At 48.7% G+C, this 19,145-nt stretch overlaps 2 protein-coding genes and 1 pseudogene across 15 annotated transcripts in view; all 3 read right to left on the reverse strand.

Moving 5' to 3' along the window:
• HK3 (hexokinase 3) overlaps positions 1 to 11,517 on the reverse strand; it is a 31,415-nt gene extending 19,898 nt beyond the window's left edge. For 3 of the 5 annotated variants that reach the window (XR_001598538.2, XR_004952185.1, XM_016158302.2), the window contains exons 1-8: positions 9,449 to 11,517; positions 6,392 to 6,502; positions 2,261 to 2,423; positions 1,896 to 2,050; positions 1,689 to 1,808; positions 1,500 to 1,595; positions 541 to 640; positions 276 to 459 (exon numbers count right to left, since the gene is read on the reverse strand). Coding sequence is in view for 3 of the 5 variants with exons in the window: in XM_016158302.2 (XP_016013788.1) it covers positions 276 to 459; positions 541 to 640; positions 1,500 to 1,595; positions 1,689 to 1,808; positions 1,896 to 2,050; positions 2,261 to 2,423; positions 6,392 to 6,475 (902 nt within the window). In the remaining 2 variants the exon portion in view is untranslated. Of the gene's footprint in view, positions 1 to 275; positions 460 to 540; positions 641 to 1,499; positions 1,596 to 1,688; positions 1,809 to 1,895; positions 2,051 to 2,260; positions 2,424 to 4,263; positions 4,339 to 6,391; positions 6,503 to 9,448 lie in introns of those variants that run through there. The other 2 variants (XM_016158304.2, XM_016158303.2) reach the window with 2 other exon arrangements.
• A 4,270-nt stretch (positions 11,518 to 15,787) lies between these two features.
• Positions 15,788 to 19,145, reverse strand: part of UIMC1 (ubiquitin interaction motif containing 1) — a 105,317-nt gene continuing 101,959 nt past the window's right edge. For 9 of the 10 annotated variants that reach the window (XM_016158308.2, XM_016158307.2, XM_016158309.2 and 6 more), the window contains 3 exons: positions 18,232 to 18,295; positions 17,137 to 17,179; positions 15,788 to 16,368 (listed from right to left, as the gene is read on the reverse strand). In XM_016158308.2, the coding sequence (XP_016013794.2) occupies positions 16,158 to 16,368; positions 17,137 to 17,179; positions 18,232 to 18,295 (318 nt within the window). In that variant the 3' untranslated portion in view covers positions 15,788 to 16,157. The remainder of the gene's footprint in view (positions 16,369 to 17,136; positions 17,180 to 18,231; positions 18,296 to 19,145) is intronic. The other variant, XM_016158314.2, reaches the window with a different exon arrangement.
• On the reverse strand, positions 16,488 to 16,603 carry LOC118605742 (annotated as a pseudogene).

Below are 19,145 nucleotides of genomic sequence, written 5' to 3' on the forward strand. Positions count from 1 at the left end.
AGACACAAAGAAGGGCAGGGGACACTTTACTCAGCTACCCCCAATCTCTAACTCTTGTTAGGGCTAGCCAGAGGCAGGAATAAGGGAGGGCCAGCTGTTAAAAACTAAGTTCTAGAACCTTGAGCCCTTTCTATTTTGAGCCTGGCCAGGACCACTCAAGGAACAATCTGGAGTTGCTCAGAGGGAGAGGGTGGAGCCCGGGGGCCGGAGCACAGGCACAGTAGAAAGAGTGGGGAGCAGAGCAGTAGCAGGGCTAGAGAAGAAGGTCAGACTACCTCTGGGCACCAGGATTTAAAGACTCTTGGTCCAGGGCATTGTCAAAGGTGGTCAGCACTGGTCCAAGGGCCCCATCATCACCAAAGGAGCCCCACTCAATGCTGACACAGACACGGCCCCGGTCCTCGTCCAGCACCACCACGTGCCGCGCCTCCTCCATGTAACATGCATTGGTGCCAGTGTCTGTCAGGGATGAGCCCATCAGGGCCTGCCCACTAGGCAGCTGTGCCTCCCACCTATTACCACAAATGGCCCACGGCTCACCTACGACGAGCCCGACCTCACATGGTCCAGCCTCTGGCTCACAACCCATCATGGTGCCCACTGTGTCGTTCACCACGGCAACCACGTTGATGCTGTAGGCCTGGACAATGAGAGGGCAGGGCAGAGAACCTGGGGGAGGGGCAGGGCTGGGGCTCTGTCTTCGAGGGAAATCCCCAGGTCCCATGAAACACGCGTGTCTGCGTGCTCCGCACATCCGTCACAGACCCTCTGGACCCCCTACCCCACAGAGGGAGGTCTTCCTCCCATGCCATGTCCCTTTGGCTCCTCCACCCCCAACTCAGGCACTGGGGCTCTCGGTGGCTCCCAATTTCAGCCAACCCCTCCAGAACACCAATGCCCCCCACAGGTCCAGGACAAGGGGAAGCCAGCATGGCACCTTGAAGACTGCACTGTAGGAACCTCACGGGCTTCCCCTCATCCTGTCCTGGCTCTCCAAGCTCGTTCCTCCCAGCCTGGACCTCAGCTGCTCACACAGCACCTAAATGACTAGTCCAGAGGGCCTGCCTTCTCAGGCATGTGCCCTTCTATAAAACTAGATCTTCCTCCCCAGCCCCAGCTTATGCACCTGGCAAAGTCCCTGCCCAGGTTGTGGTGGGCCCTCCTCAATGCTCCCAGAGTCATCAGAACCACCTCCTCAGTGGAGACAATCTTATTGGAATGCTTTCCCCACTAGACCGTGAGGTCCTTAAGGACAGGATCAAGCCTTTTTATCTTCGTTTCCCCTCTACGGTCCTGAACATCGCTTTGACCTTTCTTGGCCTCAGTCTCCTCATTTAGAAAATGGGAATGGTAGTAGCATTTACCCCAGGGTTAAACTGGATAAAGCGAAAAAGGATAGCAGGCCATCCCAGAAGCACAGGCACCGCCTATGTTTGCCGGGCCTGGGGCCGGGCCCAGGCCACTGGGGCAGCCCTCCCAACGGCCTTGCCTCCACTCACCACCTGCCTCTCAATAGCTTCTCGAAGCAACTGGACCACATCCTGGCCTTCCACTCCACTGCACCGAAACCCTTTAGTCCAGGAAATGAGGGAGCTCTGGGGGCAGAAAAGCCAGTCAGTCACTCCTCCAACGGCCTTCACAAGGCTGCAGCCCCTCCACCCACCGTGCCCATGCCCGCTCTGCCTCACCCTGTCCAGGCCTGTCTGGTGACAAGGGAAGGAGAAGTTGAAACCAAGCTGCAGGCTCTGATTGCTCACGGGGAGTGCATCCAAGAACTCAGACAGGCAGCGAGCAGCAAAGTCAAAGAGCTGTGGACACGTGAGGGCTCAGCTCTGCCCACCAGAGCCCCGGCCACCCTGCTGGGTCCCAAAGCCTGGGTGGTGAGCCCTCCTCACCTGCTGACCAGGACCCAGCATCACCTCTTGGGGAATCACAAACTCCTTGCTCCGGGGCTCCATCCGGTGCCCCTTGATGCCCGTCAGAGTCACCCACAGAACACGTAGTGAGGCCCCTGTGGCTCCCAGCTCCAGCACCACAAAGTCTCCCTGCTCTGGGGACAAGTAGGTCACAGAGAGGCATGCAGCTAGTGAGACCAAGCCCTCTGTCTTCCAGAAACATTTCCAAAGCCTGCAAAGTTTTTGTCAAGGGACCTTAGAGATGGGAACCTTAGAGATAGGGACAGAGATAATAAACTTCCCCCTCCCCCAGATTAGAACCCTCTCCCCAAGCCTGACCACCAATCTTGTACTATGACACCCACCAGTGCCATGTGGGGTGGACCCCACGTATGTGGGCAGCATCCGGACAGTAGGTGCAGGGCTGGCCTGCCCGCTGAGCTCCCGCTCCATGGACCCCAGGAGGCGGGCTTGGATCTGCCGCAGCTGTGCCCCCGTCACCTTGAATTGCTGCAGACACTTTTGTACCTGAGGAGAAACAGGCCTATATCTGGGCAAGAGACCTAGCCGAGTTCCCCAGCTCCAACTAAGACAGGACAGCACTACCCAGCTTTCACCTCCCCTTTACAAGGCCAGACCAGCACCCCTTCCTCGGCTCCTCCAGGGCTGACCTGAGTGCCCTCTGAGTCTCATTGGGTTTCCCCAGTACCTGCTTAGCTCCACCTCTCACCTCCTCACATACCCAGGCTTTCTGGCCGCTCTCAGCCTGCACCCAGGTCCTGTAGCCTCAGAAGGCTCCTTTCTGGAGGGAAGACCCACCCACTTCCTTCTGCTCCTTTCCCTTCTGGCTCCCTCTCAGCTCCCTACATCCCCCGCCCCTTCTACTTCACTGAATGGTGGATTTGGCGAGGCCTTTCTCCTGTCACATCACCCTGAGCTGCTCAGCGAGTTGTCATTGAATGAGCAAATGAATGAACACATGCGTGAACAAACCTCAAGTTCAGGTGCTTCCCGCTTCAGATCCACTCCATTCTGGAGCCTGAGCAGACCCAGCCCTCACTTTTTTTTTTTTTTTTTAACATGCCCTCGACATTTATTGCTCAGCTCTCCCCAGTAGGCCAATGCCAAAGCTGGGAGGCCGGGCCTCCGCAGGGAGTGGTTGGTCTGGGGGCCCAGTGCGGCCACCCTGATGTGCCTTGGGTCCTGTCGGTCCTCCCCCTGGGCTTCCCTCACCCAGAAGCCCTGTGGGGCCTGGGACTGCGTCAGACCCAGGAGAACTGCCTTTGCAGAGGAGTAGGGCATATAGGGAGAGGTCCCGTGAAGCCTTGAACCCGTAAGTCCAAAATCAGCAGGTGACAGGAGCGAAACTGAGGCAAGGAACCCAGGAAAAAGTGACAGAGAATCTGAAGGTGAGGTGGTGAGGAGAGTTTGGAGGCCACGCCTCAATAACAGCCCTCTCTGCAGTCGGCCATCCTTCCCACAACACTGGCCGAGGCCTGCCTCCGCGTCCAGCAACATCCTAAGCACTGAACGCGGCATGGCCAGCTGAGGCCCATCCTTGTGGAGCTCACACACTACAGTGTAGGGGCAGAAAATAAGCAAATAAACAGATAATATGTTCTGGTAGTAATGGCAGCTATTTAAAAAAAAAAAAAAAAAAAAAGCAAGAATGGAAGTCCGAGAGTGACCCCAGAGGAAGAGGTATTTGCGGATATTGGTCAGGGAAGTGCTCCCTGTGGGGGTGACCTAAATAAAGGAAGGGAAAAAGTCACTTGAAAATCTGGGGGAAGAACATAAAGGGATTTTCTTCAGTGCAAAGGGATGAAGTTGGGGGAAAGCTGGGCCAGGAGAGGGTCAGAGTTAAGGGAGGGAGGAGCAGGCAGGGAGATCAGAGGACAGGACACCCCTGGTTCTTCTCCACCAGAAGCCTGCTGTGGGGGAGCTTAAGAAGACCCCTGCCCGGGAGGAGAGGCCACCCACTGAGGGAGATGGGATGACTGTCCCACCACTGCTTTAGAAAGACAATGGTAAAGAGAGACTTAAGGTCACAAATGACCCTGATGGGATTGCCCGAGGTTTAATTCCGCGTTTACATTCACATGGATTCTTCCAGCAGCCATGTATGCTCCAAGGGGTTATTACTGTTACAAATGAGAAACTGAGACTCAGAGAGGAACCATCATCTGCCTGGCCCAAGAAACTATTAAGGTGCAGGATGCAACTTAAACCCAGATCAGTCTGACAGCAGAGGTATTTCCACATAAATGTGAAGCCTTATAAAAACTAGCAATTTCACCTCGAAATAGCCAAAAAGCTGATGAACGTTGTAGCAAAGAAACCCCATAGGATGTGAGATGAAGAAACTTACATCAGAGTCCTTGCTGTGCCACTTCCTGGCTGTGTGGCCCTGGTCAAGTCAAATCTGAGGTGACAAGAGTCACCTCTTATCAAAAGAGAGAGAGAGAGAGAGAGAGAGAGAGAGAGAGAGAGAGAGAGAGAGAGAGAGAATAATCACACTCAGAAGGCCCCCAAGACCTCAATGCCAGAGGCCATGTCTTATTCACACTGCATCTCAGGGCCATATGGAGTAGCTGGCTCAAGGCTGGTACCCAGGAAGGATCTGTTGATTGAATGGTTTGGGAGCATAAGAATTAAAGGGGATTGTGTATGTGAAAGTGTAAAGTGCTGTTCAGGTGTGAAGGGTATGTTATTACTACTTAACAACAACAGTAGTATTAAAGAATAGTCAATGGCTTGAGCAGCTGGATGTTTTTCTTCCTTTTCCTCCTCTATGCAGGGAGAGGTGTAGGAGGAGTGACTACGAGATGGCAGAAGCCACAAGAAAGACGGGAGGACTTCCCTAGCCAACCCTGGGGGGTGCGCAGAAGCCAGAAGAAGCTACTGGAGTCTCCCCACCAACCTCCCCCAGGAAGAGTGGGGAGAAACCTCAGCCAGGAGAGCGAGAAGCAAAGCATCAGAGAGTGTGGATCCAACATGGCTTCATTGCTGGCTCCTTCCACCACCTTCGTGTCAATCAGTCTGGGCCCGTCTCCTCACCTCTCTGAGTGGGTTTTCTGTTCTACTGAGCAAGAAGGAAAATAGCACCCACTTCTCAGAGATGCTGTGAGGACTAAGATGGGGTGGGACAGTGGCTGGCCTGTCGGACCTGCTCACTGAAACGTGGGTTCCCTCTCCTCAGAACACGAGGTACAGCCAGCCTGGAGAGCCAGATTCCATGTTCCTTCTAGTGACAAAAGGAGAACTGAGAGAGGGGTGGGGACTCTGAGATGGGCTGCACTCTGACCACGCATGGTCATCTAACCTCCTCTGCCATGGGAAGGGGAGCCAAGGGTGAGCCCGTGATGCTGATGGGGGCCAAGGCCATGGGAAATGTGGCCTCCCTGTGAAGTCCCCCAAAGCCAAAGGGAATTGTCTTTACACAGCAGATGTGTGCAACGAAGCCAACAGGGCAGGTGTGGAACTGGCGCAGGAGCCCCAGGAGGCAAGTGAGTGAGAAGGTGGCGGCAGGCCAGCCACCACGGCTGGTATTGTTCACGCCTGCAGCCCTGCCATGGGCTATGCACAGAGAAAATGTTTACAGCAAGGTCTAGGACAGAGGTTGGACAATGGTAAAGTGGGAGCATGAAATGCAGAGAGGGGTGATATACCCATAGTTTGGGCAGCAAGCCAAATCCAGCAGATGTCAGAATGAGCCGGAAAACTAAAGAAGCTGCAGGGGACACTGAAGGGCTTGTCCACGGGCCTCCTCTGTGCAGGTCTTTTTTTAGCTCCACTAGCTCCCTTAACCTTCCCAGGGGTGGGAGGACCCAACTTTCTTTTCTTCCATTTTACTGATGAGGAAATAGAGACTAAAGGATATGAAATGGCTTACACAAGTGTTTCCTGTTCTAGGATGTGGTATGCAAGTGTTCTAAATCTTGATCAAGACAACAGGAAAAAGAGAGACTCACTTCTGAGCTCACTTCTGAGCTCACTTCTGAGCGTGCAGACTAAGCCGTGCCGTAACCTCCAGGTCCGGCTCAGCACTATCATCTCTGTGTGTCTGATGTGTGGAGGACAGCAAGGCCCGGAAGAGTGACCAGAAAAGTGGGGACAGGAATGGCCTTAAGAACACAGCTTTTTACCAGAAAAATCCAGCAAGGTCCTTTCTAGACTGTGTCAACCCATTCCGGGCAAGGGCAACATCCATGTGACAAGGTGGCCAAAGCAATATGTTTGGGGCCAAAACACCTCAGTTCAGCTCAGGCTCCTGCCACACCTTAACCCAAGGCACATAACCTCTGGGAGCCCCTCTTCCTAAGCTGTAAGATGAGGAGATGACGCCCACCTTGCAGTGGCGTGGAGCCTTAGAGGAGATAGCTACCAGATCAGATATGAAAGGCTTGGCAAACCCAAAGGGGTGGCATGGCTGTGAGCCAATCCTGTTCTTGACAGCCTTGAATGGGCATGAGACAGGGACCCAGTGCCGAACTTACCAGCTCAGAGCTGTCTGAGGGGCAGGGCAAGCCCTCCCGGGGGTAGCAGGGGGCTCCTTCTCCTATAGGCCCAGTGGGGTCCATGTGGTTCCGCAGTGCAGGGGAGGCCACCTATAGGAGGAAAGGGACAGCCCAGGTGAACCATTTACTCTACAGGTCCTGGGAGGCTATGACCCAGACCCTTAACTTTCTTCCTTCTGAAGGGGACCAGGAAGGAAGCTATGGGCAGAGTTCAGAACCTCTGACCATCAAAGATCCTTTAGTAATCAACCAGAACACCCTCATTTTCCAGAACTATCTCTAATGAGAGCACCAAGAAGGCTGATTTCTATTCCCAATGCCATTCATTCATTCTGTCATTCATTCACATTTAATGATGCCTGCTGTGCTGGATGCTGGTGTATAGAGAGAGGCCACAGGGCCCCGTCCTCAGGGAACCTCACAGCCTTACCAGCAATCACAGTGGGATTGACATAGGCAGCGGAGATGGACATGCTGCTGTGCTGGGGAGTTTGGGGACGTCTAGAGCTTTAGGTAAGAAGGGGCCAAAATTGTGCTTGGAGCAACTAGAGAGCTGGACTATGGATGTTTTTATCCCAAGTGAGATGTGTAAATTTTTTCCTGAAAGAAGATGGGACAGGTGTGGATTTGTGCCACCAGTGACACAAACTTTAGACTTCTTTGAATTTCATTTTCTTCATCCGTAACACAGGAGGAAAGAATATCTACCAGCACAAGGTTGTTGTGAGCATTAAGTGGAATAACACCTGAAAAAGTGCTTTGGGAAGTTTAATGTGCAATATAAACCTCAGCTCCTGCGTGGGTTTGGGAAGGGGCAGCAATGCAGAGCTGAAAGGGCCCTGTGCTCAGAGCCACTGCCCACCACCCGCCCCTCCCCATCTCCCAGTCTCGGGGCCTGGTTTTCCTCATCTGCCAAATGGGGGAACAACATAGGTCAAAGGGCTGCGCAGGGCAGTCGAGATCATGAGAGTGAAAGAAACTTCCTCAGTGTCTTCAGATCACTTATAAATCACTTACCTAGCTGAATCTGAATACATTTCATAGCTGAAACTCTGAGCCTCAATTTCCTCTTCTAAAATAGGACAAACATTCAGTTCTTGTGAGGATTAAAGGAGTTAATTCTGAAAGTCCTTTGCACACTGTAAAGGACTGTAGAAATGTCAGGTATTGTGCTCATCAAGCTAGAGCGGGTATTGCTGTTCCAGCAGGTTCCCGAGGGAGCCCGAGGTGATCCAGGTGCCCTTCAGGGGTGAAGGGAAAGGGAGATGCAGTGGAGGGCCCAAGATGGGCAGAAGGCATCTGTTCACCGAATCATTCCACCTCTCTTCCTGGAACAGCAAACTGCAGGAAAGACCCCTTTCCAGCCCTACAGCCCCTCCCTACCTCCTACTCCCATCATTCCAAAGAACTTGGCCTCTCCGCGGTCACCCAAGATCTCCTAACTGCCCAGTCTCACCCTTCCCCTCAGTTCCCGCCCACACTGCCCTCTCTCAGGCATGCAAAGCCATGGGCTCTCTCTTCTCTGCAAACTCCTCTTGTCCCTTGGCTTCAACAGCCAGTCTCTCCTGAGTCCCCTTCCTAAGTCTCCCCTAATCTTCATAACTCCTTCTCTCCTCTCGCCTACCTTCCACACTCCCTCTTTATCTCACTCATCTTCAAGATTTGATTAAAATCTCTGTGCGATGGCTCAAAGTTCTATCCGTTCTGAGCCAAATTCCAAATTCCATTGGTCTGTTAGACATCACAACCCAGATGCTGGAGAGGCTCTTCAAACTCGGCAAAGCCATATTCATTTCCTCTTTCACTTTTGCCCATGACTCTTCTGTCCTCCACGTCAGCTGGGGACATCAGAGTTGCTAGCTCACACAGCTCTCCAGATTGCCTGTATACACCCCTGACCCTCACCACCTCTATACAGGCTGTTTTTAGGCAGGACAGCTGAGGGTAGAAAGACCCCTCCCAGTTCCCTTTGCCACTGCCGTGGACCTTCCTCCCATTCGATTATTCCAACAGCCTCCAGCCTGCCCGCCTCCCCGCCCTACCAATTCTCAGCGCATCACCAGAGTGACTGTGCTGGATCTTTCCTAAGAAAGAATGTAAACCATCACATCGTGATGGCTCCCACTGCAGAAAAATAAAATCTAAAACTCTTGTGGCATTCATTGTAGGCTGTTCATATTGTCCTCAGCCCAAGCTTCCTCTTGCTACTTCCCCTCATACTCCGGCCACACTGACCACAAGCGTTGCCGTCTCCTGCTGTCCAGCCTTCATTTGCCATGTTCCCAGAGTCTGGAACCACTGTGTCTGAGTCACCTCTGCATCTTTAATGCCCAGCACAGGGTTCACTTAGGTGGGTGCTCATACAGCTTTGTAAAATTGGAAGGGGGGATCTTATTCAGAGAGCCAAGGTATCGGTTTCTAACAAATCTCCCCAGTCACATACACCTACACTCAACTTCTCAATCTGTCAAATGGGAATGTTAGTTCCACACACATTACAGGTCTGTTTCAAAAATAAAATAGGGCAACTAAGGCAATTACTTTTGGAAAGGGCTAAGGGCTACATATGTGATGAGTTCTCCCTCTCCTTTCAAGGCCTGGCTAGCTCAGTCATTCATTCATTCACTCCCCTATTCATTCCCTCTTCTATTTGACATTTATTCAGCACTCCTACATGCCAGGGCCTGTGAAACTTCCACCAAGAAACCCCAGTATTTACTCTTTCTTTAAACCTATTTACATCTGTCTTCTCCAGCTGAAGCCCTGTGGGGAGGGATGTGTCTCCCATATCACCAGATCCTCATAGCCCAGCCCAGGGCCTTCACATATTTGAAGAACTGTGGGCCTCTTGGCCTCCTTCAGCTGAGTCGGCCACATGAAGCCTGCCTGCCTTTGAGGGATGCTTGCTAGGGAGGGAGCCACCAGCGAGGATTAGCGGCTGTCCTTCCAGCCTCCATTCCTCCAGTTTGTGCCAACAGGAGAGATGAGGGTGAGGGTTGAGGCACACAGGAACTAAACAGAGGGGAAGGCTCTTACCTGGGAGAAGCAGCAGTTGTTCACTCTCCTCAGGCCTGAGCCCTTTTCTTGTGGTTTGCATCCAAAAGTGAAAATCACAAGTGACCCAAGTTATAATGTCCCCAAGCCCCACCCTCTTACTAGAAACCAGCTAATTAAGGAAGGTGCACTTCCTTTTGAGCCTGCCCTAAGCAGAGCCCAGGGTAGGCAGTGCCATAGTACAAACTTAAGCAAGATGACCACAGGAAGTTAAAGCCCTGAACTGGGTCAAGGGCCCTGAGATGCCCCCCTGCAATGCTGAGAGCTCTGTCTATTTTACAAACACTGAATCTGAGTTTTGAAGTGCTGGCTCACCTCTGGAAAGGAGACCAAGGGGCCTGCCTGGGAAATATGCAGTCCAATGGACGATTCTGCAAAATGTGGAAATACCAATGAGTAAGAGGCAACGTGGGCACACAAGAGGAAGAGAGAAACTCTGCCCGGGAGTGGGCAGGGCAAGTTGAGGAAGCAGAACCTTGAAGGAAGAATGGCAGTACACTGGCAGAAGCAGTCCTCCACAGAGAGGAACACATACATCATGGAGCATGGGGCACCTTTATGGAAGGGGGCACAGCAACCAGGGCCTAAAGAGGATACGTAGAGTGCATGGTGAGAGAGGCAGCAACCAGGCTGTGGAGTCTGTCAGTCTGTAGGCCAAGTGCAGAGAGTAGGTACATAACATGGGTCTTCCCTACCGGAAAGAAGGCAAGGGATCTCAGGCTGCAGTGGACCTGTAGGCCACAAAGTTGGTTTCCCCTGAACTAGTCTTCTGGAACCTTGCTTTATCAGTGCTCACTACTGTGGTCTGAATGTGTCCCCACAAAATTGATGTTGAAAACCTAATGCCCAAGGCGATGGTATTAGGAGACAGGCTTTTGGGAGGTGACAAGGTCATGAGGTCGGAGCCCTCATGAATGGGTTAGTCTCCTCATAAGAGAGACTCCAGAAGGTTCCTTTCCCACTTCCTCCATGTGAGGACACAATTAGAAGTCTGCAACCGGAAGAGGGCCTTCACCCAACCATGCTGTCATCCTGATCTCAGCTTTCCAGGATCCAGAAGCATGAGAAATAAATTTCTATTACATATAAGCCACCTGGCTGTCAAATCCTTTTGTTATAGCAAAACATGGACCAAGACGCCCACCACAGTAGATTAGACATACTGCATCAATTTTCATTTCAGGAAAACTGATAGACAGATACTTTAAAACTTCAGGCTGCCTCATCAGCAGTCACCATTATCTGCAGATAGTACATGACCTCCACACAACAGCAGGATAGAGACCAGGGACGGGAGCTCTTGTATCGGTTTTGGTGTGACTGCCTGGAAACACGCCAGACATCAGTCCTGCTGCACAGTTCGCTGGGTACCAAGCAGGCGCAGAGGCTCTGGAAGCAACAAGATGGGGTGGGAGTGGGAAGGGTAGCAGGACCATCACCCACAGCATAGCGTCCTGCTTAACCTCGAGTTCATCTCTCTCAACTTTGTTCAGTTGGCAGAGGATACGAAACCGAATGTGAAAGGTCCAGCTGGGATCCATGCTGACAACCAAGATCTGTGGTCCCGTGAGTCAGAGTGAGGGCACACCCCAAAGCAATACCAGGGCCCCTCATCTGTGTCTGGAATCTTGCGTCCATTTTCCCAGGAGCAGGGGTCCTAGCACCCTCGGCAGAGTATCAGAGAAGGCTGTGCAGAGCCTTTGAAGGGAAGAGGCAGCCTGGACTTAAAGTCTGTGAGCAGCTGTGAGAGACCTGGCTGCAGCAGAGGCCAGAAGTGCTCTTCAGACACCAGCTGGCCACTGACCAACAAGTAGAACAACAAATCCTGACAAGGATCCCTCATTGCCCCTCAGTGCCAATCTCCGGGTGTCCAGAAAAAAACCTAAAGAATGGGGAGAGGTGGTCAGTGGGAGGAAAGGTGGGCCGCAGCTGAAGTACCAGTGCTGGGATGCAGCCAGGCCTTCCTGTACTGAGCAGCTCCTAGGCCTGCTTCTTACAGCAGAAGATACCTGGCAACTGGGCACTGTGGCCCTCTGTAAGTGTCCCTCCACTTCCCATCCCTCCCATGCCCTCCCACTCAGAAGTGCTTTGCAGGGCTCCTATACCCAGCAAGTTGCTTTACTGCTAGGTCCTTGTTTGTGGTCTGTCTGGGATGACTACCCCTTTGACCTCTCCAGCACTTTCACCTTTAAACCATGCCTCAGTCTTCACGGATGCTTGGGAGCCTTCCCTGATAAGCTCCTCCTGGCCCTGATCCCAGCCCAGGGTGGCCTATTGACCCCAAAGTGTCTTGGACTTCCTTCCATCATTGCATCAAGCCTATTAAAATAATCATCCATTTGGTGTTTGCCTTCTCCCACTGTACTGTGAGCTCCTAGAGCAGGCTTCTTACCCATCTTTGGAGCCCCTGGGCCCAGTTCTAGACCCGATGTGAAATAGGTTACTGGTTAATTTTTGTTAAATTGAAGAGCCCACAACTTCCATAGTCCAGGGCTTCTGAAACTGGGAGGAAATCAGTAAACTCTTCCTGCCTTCCTCTGCCTTCCTGGTGCATATGGCTTCAGCAGCCTTTCTATTCTGGGTTTATACATGCTCCCATCTTCCTGCTGGTACTATCGTCCACTTACTACTACCTGTCTTCCCCTCACCCCAATTCCCATACTTAGGGTCAAAGCTGCCCTGCCTCACAAGTGAGAAAGGGCCCAACTGAGTTTACGACTTGAGGAAGAGGTGGGAGGTAGTATAGTGCAGTAGAGAGCACTAGCTGTCAGACCTGGGCTCAAATCCTTTCCCATTTACAAGGTATAGGACCTTAGGCAAATTTCTTCACTTCTCAGAGCCTGTTTTCCATGTATAACAAATAGAGACTCATTTCTCCATAGGAATTGCCTTAAGTTGGGTTCCCCCAAAATCAGATTGAATTTGAGTTCAAACAGTTTAATTGGGAAGTGTTCCAGCCCAGGGCTGGGATTAGGGTAAGGCATGTGAGGTGCCCTGCTACAAAATGTAAGGAGATCCTCAGGTTCACACAAGTGCCAACCCTGCCCTCACATGAACCCAAGAATGAGGGCCCCTCACCTTAGTCCCAGCCCTCATCCAGGAAGCACTGACATGGAGTTGGGGGTGAGGTAGGAAGGGCAGGAAGCCAGTAGAGTGTACAGTCAAGTTGCTGATGGAAGCTAAACTCCAAAGGGGAACTCTGCGAGACAGGCAGAATGTACCCACCAGGGAGGTGAGGAAGCTGGGGTTTTTATCCTCCAACTTTCATCTTTTGCTGGCTGAGGGCTGCTTCACGGGCCCTAACTCCCTGACACTCCCAGCCTGTGCCACACAAAGCTAGAGAAGTGCTAAGGCAGAGTCACAGGTTTTTACAGTAGGACCCTGTGGGGTATACAATAGAAAGGTGAGTGCCCAGGGGCAATGGGCAAGGCATGGGCTCTGCTGGAGGGCTACTGAAGGATGAAAGGAAGTAACGACCACAGTGCCCAACACAGGTAAGTCCCCTTCTCTTTCCCAATTTATAGCAATCACCTGTGAAGTTCATAGAGCTTCCCAGCTCTCCCCAAGTCAGCAACACCAGACCAGCTACTTCCTATCTTTGGAAAAAGGAATAGAACCCCAAGGTCTGAGCTTACTGGGGAAGGATGGTAGTTGATGCAGAGGCTTACTCCTCGAAGAACTGTTTCTTCCTGCAACTGCACCCCAGCTCTCTCTTGCTTTTCCACTTCTATTAACACTACTTATGACAAACATCATGTTAATAACAACTGCTGCTACTTATTCGTTGTCTTCTATGTCATAGATACTATGCCTTTATATTCATCATCTTAATCCTGAGAACCTTGCATGAGTTTTCCCATTTTACGGACAAGGAAACTAGGTCTCAGAAAGGTTAGCTTGTATCATAAGCAGGGGTTCTGACTCAAGTTGATGTGATACTTTCCACTGACTTTTGTCTCTTCACTGTCTCAGCAGTGCCCCACCCCAAGGATCGCTGATGAAGGAGGGGAGTAGGTAAGACTAACAAGCAGCCTTTACCAAAGACAGTGTGGGGAAGGCCGGGAAAAGGCACTGGAGAGGTGGCTGTCTCTCCCTCAGTCCCCATTAGCTAACAAATAAGTCTGTTGTTCCTGGTCCTGCTGATCCACACTCTCCTCCAACAATTTGTCACTGACCCATATTCTAGCAGCAGTCCCCAACATTTTTGGCACCAGGAACCTCCTGTGAGAGGTGCCTCTATGAGAATCTTAATACTTGATAATCTGAGGTGGAGCTGAGGTGGTGATGCTAGTGTTGGGGAGTGGCTGCAAATACAGATGAAGCTTTGCCCACTTGCCCATCACCCATCTCCTGCTGTGCAGTCTCATTCCTAACAGGCCACAGACCGGTACCAGTCCACAGCCTGGGGGCTGGGGACCCCTGCTCTAGGGGGACTGTTAATTTTAACCCTTTTTCTGTTTAGAAAAAAAAAAGTGCAGCTCACTGCCAGAATTCATTTAACATCACACGTAGGAATGCTACATTTTCAGCAATCGAAACTACTAAAACCAGAAAGCTATAAATAGAAATGATGTCATTTTTACCCAAAGACTATCGATATACTAGAGTGATGTGAAAATAATAATAAAAGCGAGATGTTTTGTGGCAAGCTTTGGGGTAATGTTAGGACTGTAATCTGCGAGTCACCACACGATAAACGCGTCAGCTGTAAGCACTGCTGGCGAGTATTCTCAAGACAAATAGAACAAGGGTTAAGCTAAACAATTCACTTTGTAGATCCAGCCCTTTCCCTTTTCTTATCTGAAGGCATAGAGGTAAACATACTATCCTGGTTTACAGATACCTCCAACAAATTGCCATTTAATGAGAAGACTGGTGATGAGAATTAAGTTGATGGAACATAACCGATAAACCGATTTTCATTAAAAGGAAAACAGGAAAATAAGCAATACTAGAGTCAAAATACAGCATTTTCTTTAGGACTGAAGAGGAGGGGCACTGTGGTGTCACTGCCATGGACACAAAGTAGCTTTATTTGCTCCTTTCAGTTTTTGTTTCCTCATTGGAAAACTGGGGAGGATAATACCTACTTCCTAGGATTGCTGTGAAGATTAAAGGACAGCATACATATGACCTTAACCATAGCAGTTGCTCACAAAATAACAGGTATGACTTATTCAGGAGTCCCCAACCCCTAGACCGTGGACCAGTACCATTCCATGGCATGTCAGGAACAGGGCTACACAGCAGGTGAGCAGCGGCCAAGCAACTGAAGCTTCATCTGTATTTGCACTAGCATCACTGCTTCAGCTCCACCTCAGATTGTTAGGCACTAGATTCTCATTGGAGCATCTATCCCTGGTGTCAAAAACATTGGGGACTGTGGAATGTGATACTGGCCATGATGTCAGTGCCATCCAACATCAAGACATGGAAGGAATAGATAGTGAGCCTGCCACCCTGCTTCCTCCTAACTCAAAGATCTTGTGTGCAAGGCACCTATGCAGGAAAAAGTGCCTTAGAAGACTGTGACGTGTCTTCCATTTGAACTATCTCTGAACTCCCAAGTCTAACACACACCTCATTTTCATTTTAAAGTAAGAAAAAGGTAACTCTGAATTTGATAAATCAGAAGTTAGGAGAGTCTGAGCAGTGTCCCTATTTATCTTGTCCCAGGACCCTTTCCTGGTCAGCAACCACCTCCCACAGTTTTTCATTACATCTTTAAATGGGTTTGAGACAAAGCTAGCTTTCTTAACATGCTTGTGTGTGTGATCACCTCCCTCATGTAGTTAGTTGCCTTCTGCCATTCAAGGTTCTCTCACAATTGCCCATGCACTGAAGACAGACATCAATTTTGTTGTGCATATACTGGCAACTACCAGGCAATGTGGTCGAGAATGTACACTCTTCTACGAATGTGCTGAAATAGAACCTATTTCCTGTTGCTGCTATGACCTCTGGCAACAAGACAACCAATCTCAATTGTAACAGATGAATATGCCTGGCATCCCTACTAGTTAATCTAGGAAGAAAAAATAATTGCATAGGAACTAGTAACAGAGTTTTCACTTACAAATTCTTGGGAAGAATGGCAGGACATATCCCTCAAATGTCCTATGCTCTGGCTAAGAATTCTTAACTGGGTGAAGCAGCAAAATGAAATAACGGTCACTAAATGGCAAGAAGAGCAGAATAAGAAGTAGTCCTGGTACCTTCCAGAATGATGTCAGAAAAGGTAAAGGGAGTAGTCACACAGTCTTCAGTGCTGTGCAATACAGTCAGTGAATACAGGCAGTATATAAAAGACCAGTAACGAAATTCATTCAGGAACATGTAATTTATGAATCTGAAAACTAGCTCCACAATTAAAATATGCCTACAAAATACCCTGTAACAAAAGAAATAAAGAACTCCACCTTAATGAAGCAAGATTTCATACAAACATAAATATATTTAAGTTTTCTTTTAACTGTAAGTGAATTCAAACAAGCTGTTATAAAATCAAATACTATACACAGTTGTCTGTGTAGATCATAGAAAACATAAAAACCACAATGCTGAATAGGTGCTGGTGGTAGAAACTGCAGTGCCAAAACTTGCTGAACAATGAACTGGGGGCCACTAAGCCTTAACGAACATGGCCCACTCCTACTGCAAATAGTTTTGTCAACTTTCGGACCCTAGAAATTCAGGATTTTCTCCTTCTTCCTCTGCCTGCTTTGGTCCGTGTCCGGCTACCTGGCTGGACAGTAAATTGCTTTTTAAAGTCCACTAAGCAATCTGTAGCTTCTGAAATGGAAACAAAAGACTTGATGGGAGACTCGTTTAATTCGAGATGTGTGAGGGAACTCTGCATCTGTCGGCTGCAGCCTGCCTCTTCCTTCCCTGGTGAAGGTACCCTAGAAAGAAGGGGGGAAAATTCAGAATTCAATATATACCTACTAATAAGCACTAAATCCATGTCATGCATAGTACCAGGGGTTTTTACATATATTGTTTATTTATTTTTTATTATTTCTGCCTACAGCACCTGGTCTTCCCAGGTGATCTCCCATCTAAGTACTAACCAAGCCCGACCCTGCTTAGCTTCCAGGATCAGACATCGGACTTGTTCAGGGTGACATGGCCGTAGACCATGGACCGTGGCTCCGATGGGGCGCGAACCCAGGACCTTCGGCATGTGAAGCAGATGTGCTAACTGCTAACACTATGGAACCACGTCCTAAATATATTATTAATTCACATAATCTCTGTAATCATCCAACCAGATAAGTACTATCATTCCCCTTACACAGATGAGGACATTGGATAAATCATATACCTAAAACCACACAGCTGGGCAGTAGTAGAATGAGGATTCAGACCCAAATTCCCAAGCTGCTTGGAATCCAAGTCAGAAGACCAGGGTTAGGTGGGGACAGAAGGGCAAGAAGGAGTAACATAGCTTTTGCTCTGTTTATTTTGACACCATGAGTGAACTGAGCTAGCCACCTAACTCTCAGCCCAGACATATGGGGATCAAAGAGTTATACCAAGAGAAGTCACACAGTTCCACAGTGATTTCTACCTTCAACAGTTTGAATATCACACATACACAGAACACAGAACCAGGTCCGTACTTTTCTAGAACTGCTAAGAACCACACTTCAATGCACAACCTAACTCACCCAAAGGCCACTGTTTCTGAAGATCTGGTCTTTATCTCTGCATCTGTGATAGGAGAAAAAAAGTAATAATGTCATTAGTAGTGCTATATTCATACCCCTTCTCACTGATCATGTTCTTCCTGTGTTCTTGAGCACTGCTTTTCATCACACTTTAGATATCTAGATAGCTCAGTTCTCCAACCCCAAGATCAATGGAATGTGAGCATATAGGATCCAACAGGCTCAGCTGCAGAAGTACCAAGGTGAATGCTTTTGAAAGAACCACCTCTGAATAAACCTACTTTGAATCTGAACTTGAGGAAGTTGCCAAGGGAAATCTGCCACCCATGAAGATTTACAATCCACTGAGGTAGAGGCAGCAGGACAAGGGGCTCAGAGAAATTGCCTTTTTGCAGTTATTGAAAAGGCTTAAGCAAAAGCTCCTCTTGTAACTGCATCTAGAGAATTTTAACAACAGCAACTAGTAACACCCACAGTAATAATAACAGCTAACATTTATCAAGAACCTACTTACAGCAGGGAACATATTTGGAGCTTTACTAGATATAAACCTTATGATCTATGATGTTGGTATCACTAGCTCTATGTAATGCTCATAACCAACTGCTTTGGTTATGAGCATTGCATAGTAATACCAAAATCTACTCTACTGCTCCCTAAATACTAGGCACAAAGAGACAGAGTTATTCCTATAATCTCTTAGGAGCACAGGTTGAGACACTAAGATAACATATGAATGATGCACAGAACATTAGAAGAAGGCAGTATTATTTGTATGTTTGATTTTCCATGTCTGTTCCTTTAGAAGGTAGTTGAGGCTTGTGTCATTCCCCTATGATTTGGAAATGTTTCTTCCCAGGTCAACATGCAGTCCTGAAAGTTCAAGCTTTATAAAGACTGAAAAGAAATGCATGATGAATGAAACAGAGTATTCCCATTTTCTTTAGGGAGAGATCAACTAGACCAAGTCTCCAAAGCGGGCTGCTTAGGTCAAAAGTGTACTCACATAACTCCAACAAATAAGGAGTTGGCAAGGGTTCTTTTCAATGAAAAGCCTTAGGCAGAAGCCCAGAAAACTGGTCCAGGGGTTCTCACCTGCAGTCTTGTGCTCAGACTGTTCCAAAAGACTGAGGAGTCGGCCTTCGCTGCGGCCTTTTTCCTGTGACAGAAATAGATGAAAGGGTTAACTCACGGCAGAGAATCTAAAACACAGCTTCTTAAGCTCAAATCACACCTGTCTTCAGGAGTAAAAGGTGTGGTGACACACCTCTAGGAAAGTCTTTTGCTTTCTAATAAATGAGAGTACACAAGTAAAAAGGCCATGTGATGAAGAAAATATATCTTTATGATAAAAATACTATCCAAGAATGAATATCAGAGTGAAGGCAAATTATTCCACTTAGATCATATTAAAGAACAGTAACCTTTGACCAATAATAGATTTGGAAAGACCTAAAATAGGAAATAATAGTTTTGAGGTAGCTTCTAGGGGCAATGACGCCAGAATAAACCGGTTCTATGGAATAAGCATATACCTATAAGACCCAACTCCGAATCACCACATCAAAATCACCCCTTGTGATAATGGTTCCTCTATCTTAACATACAGTGATTGCTATGTGACTAAGCGTAGAATATGGTGCTATTGTTTTATCTTTGATCTCTAAGCCAAGACTTGCTGTTCCTAATCTCTAATCACAAAATCCTGAAAGCACATCCATCTTCCCAGTGACCAGGGGCCGGACCCCACAGGTTACTAAAGCCAGGCAAATATAGCATTCAATAGAGCTGATCTTGAATACTGGCAGTGGAGGTATGATTGGATATCCTTTCTAAAAAGCAATTTGGCAGTATGTTTCAAGAGATTTTTAAATGTTAATATCCACTGCCCTAAAAGTTCCACTTTAGGAAATCTATTCTAAAGAAATAATCAGTGGTACAAAGACTGATTAATGTTTTAAAGACAGTCTTATAATACAGAAGAACTGGAAAGAACCTGAATGTCCAAT

The sequence above is a fragment of the Rousettus aegyptiacus genome, unplaced genomic scaffold (genome assembly GCF_014176215.1).
Source record: "Rousettus aegyptiacus isolate mRouAeg1 unplaced genomic scaffold, mRouAeg1.p scaffold_m13_p_7, whole genome shotgun sequence".
Taxonomy (NCBI): Eukaryota; Metazoa; Chordata; class Mammalia; order Chiroptera; family Pteropodidae; genus Rousettus; species Rousettus aegyptiacus.